General features: G+C 40.6%; 1 protein-coding gene across 2 annotated transcripts in view; it reads left to right on the forward strand.

Annotated features, from left to right (window-relative positions):
* The first annotated feature begins 2196 nt into the window (after positions 1–2196).
* The window catches only part of LOC121847592 (zinc finger protein 250-like), a 31316-nt gene continuing 21522 nt past the window's right edge, over positions 2197–11990 (forward strand). The window contains exon 1 of one of the 2 annotated variants that reach the window (XM_042329439.1): positions 2197–2546. In XM_042329439.1, the coding sequence (XP_042185373.1) occupies positions 2381–2546 (166 nt within the window). In that variant the 5' untranslated portion in view covers positions 2197–2380. The remainder of the gene's footprint in view (positions 2547–11990) is intronic. The other variant, XM_042329438.1, reaches the window with a different exon arrangement.

The following is an 11990-nucleotide window of genomic DNA, read 5'->3' on the forward strand; positions in this document are numbered from 1 at the left end:
TCAATTCTGACCTAATTCTGCTCATTCATGACATCTTACCTTGGATCTTGTATAGAGTAATGCTGTACAGTTGACCCCCGATGAAGAATTGATTATCTCAGATCATTCTATGCTTATGATAACCACTGTGTGTGTACATGTAGTTACAGTGATGTGGATGCCAAGGGTAGCCAGGCTTCCCCCAAAAAATTGATCAAGAGAAAAATACATACAAAATATATTTTTATTTCGTCTCTCTGTTTAATAATTTTTTATAATTTTAATAATTTAGCAGACACTCATATCCAAAGCGACTTACAATTAGTGCATTCATCTTACGAATTTGAACGAATTGCAAAAATCTCTGAAGCTGGAGACTCATATCTCCCTCACTAGCTTTAAGCACCAGCTGTCAGAGCAGATTACAGATCACTGCACCTGTACATAGCCCATCTGTAAATACCCCATCCAACTACCTCATCCCCATACTGTATTTATTTATTTATTTTGCTCCTTTGCATCCCAGTATCTCTACCTGCACATTCATCTTCTGCCGATCTACCATTCCAGTGTTTAATTGCTATATTGTAATTACTTCGCCACCATGGCCTATTTATTTACTTAACTTACCTCATTTGCACTCACTGTATATAGACTTTTTGTTTTCTTTTGTTCTACTGTATTATTGACTGTATGTTTTGTTTATTCCATGTGTAACTCTGTGTTGTGGTATGTGTCGAATTGCTACGCTTTATCTTGGCCAGGTCGCAGTTGCAAATGAGAACTTGTTCTCAACTAGCCTACCTGGTTAAATAAAGGTGTTCTCAACCAGCCTACCTGGTTAAATAAAGGTGAAATAAAAAATAAATAAATAATAAATTTCCTTCGATTTGCAAGTGGCTTAATGTGTCTCACCGGAGAAAGCATCCGAGCGAACAAAACAGCGCCCCTCTGTCTCAGTATGTGAAGCGTATCTATCTGATGCTGTTTGGTCAGAAAGAGTATGACATTGTTACCGCCCGTAGCACTGAATGCAAGGGAAGCCAGCGAGCATTTGACCTCCCTTCTTAAAAATAATAGCTGAGTGATCTCAGCTCTGAATGGTCCTGGCGCACCAAAAAAAAGTGTAAAGGGAAGCCAGTTTGGATTTGGCTTCAGACCAATCACATCACAAGCCAAACATCATTATTGACAGAAAAAAAACTTGAATTGTTGCATCTCCTTGTGTTGTTGTCCTCTTGGCTAGCTAAATTTGTCCCTTTCCTAAATTTGCCATTGATGGAGGTAGGGATTTGGACTTGTTGTTTAACTTTAATTATTTGTTCTGGCCAATGATTATAACAGTGTTTCTGATCCAACCATACATTTATACATTGTGCCCTTGGGCAGAGAGGATGGAAGTTCAACATGTAGCTAGATGTAGTGTGCTAATGTTAACTAGCTGGCCTTGGTGCATTGTTGCCCATGAAAGGAAGTTAGGCATTTTAGTAAGGTAGCCTAAGACAAAACCTGAAAGTGTGTACTGCATGACAGAGTGTTAGAGCATTGGGCAACATGAAAGAGGAGGATGATATTGGCGTTTCTCTGCAAGTAGGGTGAGTCAACATGTTTTTTTTTCTACTTGCACGCACTAGGCACACACACAGAAATCAATATCATAGACAGCCACATCATATTTAGCTTAAGTTGATTGGACTAAATCGTTTTTGTTTTCTTTTAGTTGTCACTGTATGTGTAGTTGAAACGGTGCTGGAATAGTGCAGGCAGCTCCTGTGTTCGTTGCAACTTGCAGTAATGCTGTGTAGTTCTAAATCAATAGTTGTTTAGTGGTCCGAAAATGTCAGAAATATTAACTTGCTTGACCATGCTGAAGGTCAGGTAACTGTTTATAACATTTAATATTCTTTGAGGACTTTACCAGACAGAGGTTGTGCTACGTTTTTTAATGAAACATAGTTGTGGTTGAATTTATTCTGCTACTGTATCTTCTTATTGTCTGGGCCTTTAGACCTATATATCACTGTCGCAAGGCATATGGAACTATACGGTTATAGAGCAAACAACTTAATTATCACCACACACCGGTTGTAAGTATGGCTTTTTTCCCCCTGGATTGGCTTCCCATGTGATTTTACCCACGCACCGCTACTGTGTAGTTATCGTTTTCCTTTTCAACTGGTCCGTAAACTGCTTTGCACTGGATTCAACTCCCATCTAGCTGGGGGCGCTGTTGTGTTTTTCTGGGCTCGCCAGCCATTAGAACAAACGATTTTGTAAGATTCCTTGACTAGAACACGGAAGTAGGATTAGAAACGAGTTTGTTTTGGCAATAATTTAGTGGAGTAAAAATAAGACATACTGACTGAACTAAATAGGCCACCCAACTCTCATTCGACTGAAAATGTCTAAACTACAATTGTTGCGTTTGTTTTTAAATGAGCGTTTAACGGCGGCTGCTGTGGAGATTTTCGGTGCAGTTGAGAAAACGGTAGTGGAGTACCAGGAGGAGAATGATCAGCTACGGAGACTGCTGCGGATCACACCGGAGATAAAACTATGTAGAACAGGTTAGTATGTAGATACTGATAGCTAGTTATAGTTGAAGGCCCGGTTTTGCAAAAGCGATGGAATTTAAGCTTACGAGTGTTTTTAAGATGCATCGTTCCTATAAGGTTTCTACTAGTTACCACAGCCACAAAGTAAAAATGGACTATATCGTAAAAATTCATGAAAACCAACATTTGATTTTTGGTCTTCATTTAAGGTTAGGCATAAGGTTAGCACTGTGGTTAATGTTAGGTATAAAATAACGTTTTTAAGAAGAGAAATTGAAGAAATGGGCGGGGTTTATGACTTTGTGGATGTGGTAACTTGTGACAACCTTCCTATAACAAACGTTTCCAAAAACACCAAGCAGAGAGAACATTCACTAGTGCGTCGTTGGAGTGGGTGTCGATAGGACTACATATAGGACCGAAAGAAAGTCAGCCCTGCTCTCAGATCAGCTTTCTCTATTCATATCTTACTTTAATATTAAAATTGTTTCCCAATACGGACGACGGGTCAGCTTCTAGAGAGATATTACCACCTAGGGCAGAGTTGGGTAAATTGAGCCGCCCTTGTTTAGAGGTTTCACGAAGCTTGTCTCTAAACCGAAGTTGATAATTGGAAGATTGTATATTACATCGGCTGGGTTCTCTGAGTTTCAATATGAGGTCTTAAACCTGGCTTGAAAGTGGACCCATGTAGCTGTGTGGGCTAATATAGAGGGGGTTTGATTAATCTGGCCCGGGGTACACCGGGCTATGGCCTGTCGTCATCGTGCGAAAGCGGGGAGGGAAGAGTGACCTTAACTTCGAACAGTAATCTGCACCATTCTGAGATGTTGTCAACGAGGCAGCATGGTAGGGCACTAAGGTGTAACTAGACCCTATAAGAACAATGTCTAATTGCTGACACAAAAAAAGCTATGTTTGGGGGGGATAGTATGTGGAGGAAGCTCACGCTTAGGGGCGGCAGGGTAGCCTAGTGGTCAGAACGTTGGACTAATAACCAAAGGTTTGCAAGTTCAAATCCCCGAGCTGACAAGGTACAAATCTGTCGGTCTTCCCCTGAACAGGCAGTTCCTAGAACAACCCACTGTTCCTAGGCCGTCATTGAAAATAAGAATTTGTTCTTATTAACTGACTTGCCTAGTTTTAAATAAAGGTTAAAAAAAAGGTGAATAAACTATTAAGGGAAATAAATGTCTACAGTTTACACTTTTTAGTTACACCCCCCCCCCCTCAAATCAGTGGTGCTCTACAAAAAAAATAAGAGACTGAAATATCACATTTACATGGTCACAAATAAAGCTGTCCAATTGGAGCAACTCATGAGCTCATCTCCTGCACGGCTCACACCTAATCCAGTCCCCACCTGTGACTGAAAACAGGGAGCGATGCCAATCGAAAAGCGCTCTCTTAAAAACATAGCTAGCTAGTGGAAACATTTGCAACTGCAATTAAGTTACATGATCTTTTTAATGTATTTTACCTCAGATGATCTGGTAGTATGGTTGCTAGCTAACTATTTGGCTAGCATTTACTGCAAGTGAAGTTGCTCATCCAACATATTACTACTTTACTCAAAAAAAAAAAGTGGATTATTTATCTTAAGGGTTTCCTACTTGTATATTTAAAAAACAATTATAGATCAAACTTCATAGGAATATGTCTACAACTTTTTCAAAATTAAAAAAAACTAGGTCAATTTACCACAAAATTGTTTTGTTAAAACATCTCCAAATGCTGTGATTACGCAGAGGATTTTTTTGGAACTAGGCCTAATCAATCAACAACAAAAACGTGGAAGAAGCCTTAGACTCTATTCCCGACCTTCCACTGTAGGCTTACACAGCACAGCCATTGGTTAAGCAGCATACAATAAAACTGTTTTTATCAGCAAGAGCAGAGCAGGCCGGGACTCAGGGTGGGAATATCCATTGCCGTGTGTAATGCAGCCTCGTTTTATTTACAACCTGGTTCAGTCTGCTTTTCAAGGGCGGTTCGTTGCTCCAGTGCCTTTCCGTTCACCTTCACACTCATGGGCAAGACTACACTCAATCATAGGACCTACTGAAGAAAAGAGTCTTCAAACCTTAAAGGTTGAGACCGAGTTTGCGTCTCTCACATGGGTTGGCAGACCATTCTATAAAAATGGAGCTCTATAGGAGAAAGCCCTGCCTCCAGCTGTTTGCTTAAAAGTTCTAGGGACAGTTAGGAGGCCTGGGTCTTGTGACCGTAGCGTACGTGTAGGTATGTACGGCAGGACCAAATCGGAAAGAAAGGTAGGAGCAAGCCCATGTAATGCTTTGTAGGTTAGCAGTAAAACCTTGACATCAGCCCTTGCCTTAACAGGAAGCCAGTGTCGAGAGGCAAACACTGGAGTAATATGATCACATTTTTTGGTTCTAGCCAAGATTCTAGCAGCCGTGTTTAGCACTAACTGAAGTTTATTTAGTGCCTTATCCGGGTAGCCGGAAAGTAGAGCATTGCGGTAGTCTAACCTAGAAGAGACAAAAGCATGGATGAATTTTTCTGCACTATTTTTGGACAGAAAGTTTCAGATTTTTGCAATGTTGCGTAGATGGAAAAAAGCTGTCCTTGAAACAGTCTTGATATGTTCGTCAAAAGAGAGATCAGGGTCCAGAGTAACGCAGGGGTCTTTCACAATTTTATTTGAGGCGACTGTACAACCATCAAGACTAATTGTCAGATTCAACAGAAGATCTCTTTGTTTCTTGGGACCTAGAACAAGCATCTCTGTTTTGTCAGAGTTTAAAAGTTGAACATTTGCAGCCATCCACTTCCTTATGTCTGAAACACAGGTTTCCAGGGAGGGCAAATTTGGGGCTTCACCATGTTTCATCGAAATGTACAGCTGTGTGTCATCCGCATAGCAGTGAAAGTTAACATTATGTTTCTGAATGACATCACCAAGAGGTAAAATATATAGTGAAAACAATAGTGGTCCTAAAACGGAACCTTGAGGAAATTTACAGTTGATTTGTCAGAGAACAAACCATTCACAGAGACAAACTGATATCTTTCCAACAGATAAGATCTAAACCAGGCCAGAACTTATCCGTGTAGACCAATTTGGGTTTCAAATCTCTCCAAAAGAATGTCCATACTGTCTCTACACACCACCATCTGCATACTGTATATAGTTACACTGAGTGTACAAAACATTAGGAACACCTTGCAATATTGAGTTGCCTTCAGAACAGCCTCAATTCGTCGGGACATGGGCTCTACAAAGTGTCTAAATTGTTCCACAGGGATGCTGGCCCATGTTGACTCCAATGCTTCCCACAGTTGTGTCAAACTGGCTGGATGTCCTTTGGATAGTGGACTATTCTTGATACACACGGGAAACTGTTGAGTGGGAAAAAAACAGCAGTATTGCAGTTCTTGACACACTCAAACCAGTGGTCTTGGCACCCCACTACCATACCCTGTTCAAAGGCACTTCAATATTTTGTCTTGCCCATTCACCCTCTGAATGGCACACATACACAATCCATGTCTCAATTGCCTCAAGGCTTAAAAATCCTTATTTAACCTGGCTCCTCTCCTCAATATTAGGAAGGTGTTCCTAATGTTTTGATTACTCGGTTTATTTATCTGCTGTTGATTTGTCTATCTGGTAAAAATCACTAATACAGGTCCCCTCCTCCCTCTGGTGGTATGGATAACCTTGTAATGATGTCTCCAGAGAAACCTGGAGTCAAATGAAGGTCCTATTTATCAAATTACTATAGGCGGAATTAGATGTTTTGCCTGGGGTCAAAATGACCCCAACTGACCTTTTTTTTACAAAGTCCATATTGATACAGAAACATTAAACAATGATTAAGATTCATTAAGAACAAGTTGATTGACAAAGTCATGAAACATTTGAAGAATTGAATAAACTTTTGGACAATGATGATAAAAAATATTCCTCAAGGTTAAAAAAAAATAGCCACTACTACCACTTTAACTGGGTATGATTAAATAGTTGTCTTTGTCACAAAAAGCTGATTGAAATGGGATATAACTTAAGGGCATAACTTAGTCCAGCTTCTCGACAGACATTGTATTTGCTTCAGACAGGAAGTAGAACGAAGTGAGTGAGCGCAAACTAGGATTGCACATTTTGGGGAATATAAAGGAAACTTTCCATGTGAATTAACGGGAATATATGAGAATTAACGGGAATATATGAGAATTAACGGGAATATATGAGAATTAACAGGAATATATGGGAATTAACAGGAATATATGGGAATTAACAGGAATATATGAGAATTAACAGGAATATATGAGAATTAACAGGAATATATGAGAATTAACAGGAATATATGGGAATTAACGGGAATATATGGGAATTAACGGGAATATATGGGAATTAACGGGAATATATGGGAATTAACGGGAATATATGGGAATTAACGGGAATATATGGGAATTAACAGGAATATATGGGAATTAACGGGAATATATGGGAATTAACGGGAATATATGAGAATTAACGGGAATATATGAGAATTAACGGGAATATATAAGAATTAACGGGAATATAGGAGAATTAACGGGAATATAGGAGAATTAACGGGAATATAGGAGAATTAACGGGAATATATGAGAATTAACAGGAATATATGAGAATTAACGGGAATATATGAGAATTAACGGGAATATATGGGAATTAATATTATTATTCTTTTTAAAAATTATTATATATATATTTTTTTACCTTTATTTTACTAGGCAAGTCAGTTAAGAACAAATTCTTATTTTCAATGACGGCCTAGGAACAGTGGGTTAACTGCCTGTTCAGGGGCAGAACGCCAGATTTGTACCTTGTCAGCTCGGGGGTTTGAACTTGCAACCTTCCGGTTACTAGTCCAACGCTCTAACCACTAGATGTTTTTTGCATTCGATATATTTATCATATCATATGGAGACATAAAAATAAACCTTTTATCTTGTCATAAATAGACATAATTACAAATGATTAAATCCTTCCAGTAGAAATTTAAAAAATACTATTTGAACTTCAATTAAATGAGTTGACTCTTCACATGGGACGATTTCACAGAACAACAAAAGAAAGGGAATATTGAATGATCCCCAATGATACATCACGTCTCCCAAAAACATTTTCAACATACATTTGTTGTAAAATGATAGTCTAGAAACTAAAGCTTTGGTTGTCTTCCTCTCAGGCTTCCATGTCTTCTCCCTGGACCTCCTCAATGTCCACCTCTTGAACATCAGACTCTGAGGCCCCATCTTCACTGTCACTTTCCAACATTGTTGAGGAAGGCTCGTTGTCAGGCTCGAAAAGCCTCAAATTTGCCTGAATGGCCACCAATTTCAACCCTTGTATTGGTCAGCCTGTTGCGTGCTTTGGTGTGTGTGTGTGTGTCCCCACACAAGGACCAATTGCACTCTGATGTTGGTGGGATTTGGAGGATGATGTTGGCAACAGGGGAAAGAGCCTCATATCCACAAAGTCCCTTCCACCAGGTGGCTGATGAGATATGTTGGCACGACTGCCATATTGTATCTCCAGCCCAAAGCCCTTGCTTGGAAGTGTACTTCGCCAGACTGTCAAGAACCTTGCCCTCATCCAGGCCAAGGTGGCGAGACACGGTAGTGATGACACCATAGGCCTTGTTGATCTCTGCACCAGATAGGATGCTCTTGCCAGCATACTTGGGGTCCAACATGTACACTGTAGCGTGTGTGGGCTTCAGGCAGAAGTCTGGACACTTTTTGATGTATTTCAGAACTGCAGTTTCCTCTGCTTGGAGCAACAGTGCAGTGGGCAGGACAGTACGGATTTCTTCTCTTAGATCTGCAAGCAGAGTCTGAACATCAGGCATTGTCTCCCTCAATCCATGCAATGGCTACTGCTATAGGTTTCAGGAGTTTCAAGCTGCTTACCACTCTCTCCCAAAATACATAATCCAGGAGGATCCTCTTGATGGGGCTGTCCATATCGACAGACTGTGATATGGCCATTTCTTGGAGAGTCTCCTTCCCCTCCAGGAAACTGTCAAACATGATGACAACACGATCCCAACGGGTGTTGCTGGGCAGCATCAATGTGGTGCTCTTATTCTTCTCACTTTGCTTGGTGAGGTAGATTGCTGCTATAAGCTCATGACCCGTCACATACCAAACCATTTCCTTGGCTCTCTTCAATGCTTGAGCAGCACAGCCAATCGGTGTGATGTGAGGGTGGGACTCCTTCACTTTAGACCAAGCATCATATTCGCAGCATTGTCTGTCACCAGTGCAAATACCTTCTGTGGTCCAAGGTCATTGATGACTGCCTTCAGCTCATCTGCAATGTAGAGTTTGGTGTGTCTGTTGTCCCTTGTGTCTGTGCTCTTGTAGAATACTGGTTGAGGGGTGGAGATGATGTAGTTAATTATTCCTTGCCCACGAACATTTGACCGCCCATCAGAGATGATTGCAATACAGTCTGCTTTCTCTATGATTTGCTTGACCTTCACTTGAACTCTGAACTTTGCATCCAGCAAATGAGTAGATAAAGCATGTCTGGTTGGAGGGGTGTATGCTGGGTGAAGAACATTCAGAAATCTCTTTCAAAACACATTGCCTGTGAGCATCAGAGGTGAACCAGTTCCATACACAGCTCAAGCAAGACATTCATCAGCATTTCTCTGACTACGTTCCTCCATTGAGTAAAAAAAAACTCTGATTCCAGGAGGACCATGAGCTGTTGCTATCGATAAGGTGTCTGATTCATCATTTTCACCTCGAATAGAAGTAGAGGGACTTTTGTCAGAGGTTGTTTGTTGTGAGCGCTGAGGGAACTTTATGCACTTGGCCAGATGATTCTGCATCGTTGTTGCATTCTTCACATATGATTTGGCACAGTATTTGCAATTATACACAGCTTTTCCTTCTACATTAGCTGCAGTGAAATGTCTCCACACAATTAGATAGTGCCGGTGCCATTTTCCTGTAAAGATTAGGAAAAAAGGAGTAATTTTTTTCCATGTATAGATAAATACAGATAAATGTTTTAAAATGAAACATGTATGGAAACAGGTGAATTAACACTCATCAGTTAGCAGGCTCAAGCAAGCTAAAACCCACATTGTTAACAAGTTAGAAATGACTTACACACACTTTGCTGTAGGCTACTATTTACTAGTTAACAAAAAATAATGTATGTCATATAAAATATATTCACCCCACCCAGTATTGTAATCAAAACTTACCAGAAAGCACGTGGTCCTTGGCTCAGACAGTGTAGTAGTGTGGGCTCAATAGCATCTCATTCGTGGGCAAGACCTTGAGAATCAGCTGTACATGTGATGGAAGAGTGCACTGTGCATGCAGAGGGTTGCAATTCCATTGAACTGGGGATAGTTTAAACAAAATATGCCACAAGACCTAGAATTGCCTTGTGTATTCCACACAAAAAAGGTTCACTGTTATAAGCTAACTTTTTAAAATGAATTTAAGCAGAATTCCCAGGGCTTAACTCCCCATGGAAAATTTCCGGAAAGATTCCGACCCTTTGCAACCCTAGTGTAAACGTTGATATCCATGTTTGGTTTGGAGGAGGGGGAGAGGGGTGTGTTAGCATCTAATAATGTATTATTTCCTGGGCACCACTCTGCAATTTAAACTACACTTTCCTTATCAGAAACGTCCATCAACCACAGATATACCCTCCGACGGGGGAAAAGGGTTGCCAAACAGGCGGTAAATACATCCCACAGTGGGCTAGTGTTATAGTGCTAGACCGAGATACAGTCTGTCTAGAAGGTGGCCCTAGCTGTCTGCTAGACTGTATAGAATACAGGCTGTCTAGAAGGTGGCCCTAGCTATCTGCTAGGCTGTATAGAATACAGTCTGTCTAGAAGGTGGCCCTAGCTGTCTGCTAGGCTGTATAGAATACAGTCTGTCTAGAATCTGGCCCTAGCTATCTGCTAGACCGAGATACAGTCTGTCTAGAAGGTGGCCCTAGCTGTCTGCTAGACTGTATAGAATACAGGCTGTCTAGAAGGTGGCCCTAGCTATCTGCTAGGCTGTATAGAATACAGTCTGTCTAGAAGGTGGCCCTAGCTGTCTGCTAGGCTGTATAGAATACAGTCTGTCTAGAAGGTGGCCCTAGCTATCTGCTAGGCTGAGATACAGTCTGTCTAGAAGGTGGCCCTAGCTATCTGCTAGGCTGTATAGAATACAGTCTGTCTGCTAGGCTGTAGAAGGTGGCTGGCCCTAGCTACCTGCTAGGCTGTATAGAATACAGTCTGTCTAGAAGGTGGCCCTAGCTGTCTGCTAGGCTGTATAGAATACAGTCTGTCTAGAATCTGGCCCTAGCTATCTGCTAGACCGAGATACAGTCTGTCTAGAAGGTGGCCCTAGCTATCTGCTAGGCTGTATAGAATACAGTCTGTCTAGAAGGTGGCCCTAGCTATCTGCTAGGCTGTCTAGCTCTTATAAATGTATAGTCCAAATGTATGATTCAAGTGTTCTATTTAATTATGTGGTATATACAGTGCCTTCACCCATCTACACACAATGAAAACATGTTATTTGAAATGTTTGTAATTTTTTGGAAAATGAAAACGGATCTCATTTACATAAGTATTCACACCCCTGAGTCAATACATGTTAGGACCACCTTTGGAGGCGATTACAGCTGAGAGGCTTTCTGGGTAAGTCTCTAAGAGATTTGCACACCTGGATTGTACAATATTTGTACATTATTCTTTTTTTTTTTTTAAGTATTCAAACTCTATAAATTTGATTGTTGATAGTTGCTAGACAGCCATTTTCAAGTCTTGCCACAGATTTGCAAGTGTTTCAGGTTATTGTCCTGCTGAAAGGTGCATTCGTCTCCCAGTGTCTGGTGGAAAGCAGACTGAACCAGGTTTTCCACTAGGATTTTGCCCGTGCTTAACTCTATTCCGTTTATTCTTATCCTAAAAAACTCCCTTGCTGATGACAAGCATACCCATAACATGATGCACCACCGTGCTTGAAAATATGAAGTGTGATGTGTTGCGTTGGATTTGCTCCAAACATAACGCTTTGTGTTCAGGACATAAAGTTAATTTCTAGGCCTCATTTTTTGCAGTTTTACTCTAGTGCCTTATTGCAAACAGGATGCATGTTTCTCTCATTTGTATTCAGTCCGGGCATTCTTCTTTTCACTCTGTCAATTAGGTTAGTATTGTGGAGAAGCTACAGTGCTGTTGATCAATCCTCAGTTTTTTTTTTCTATCACAGCCATTAAAATCTGTAGCTGTTTTAAAGTCACCATTGTGTCACCGTCATCCCTAAGTGGTTTCCTTCCTCTCCGGCAACTGAGTTAGGAGGGACGCCTGTATCTTTGTAGTGACTGGGTGTATTGATACATCATCCAAAGTGTAATTAATAACTTCAAAAAAGGGAAAGGGATATCCAACGTCTGCTTTTTAAAATGTTTTACTC

Source organism: Oncorhynchus tshawytscha, linkage group LG10 (genome assembly GCF_018296145.1).
Source record: "Oncorhynchus tshawytscha isolate Ot180627B linkage group LG10, Otsh_v2.0, whole genome shotgun sequence".
In the NCBI taxonomy this organism is placed as follows: Eukaryota; Metazoa; Chordata; class Actinopteri; order Salmoniformes; family Salmonidae; genus Oncorhynchus; species Oncorhynchus tshawytscha.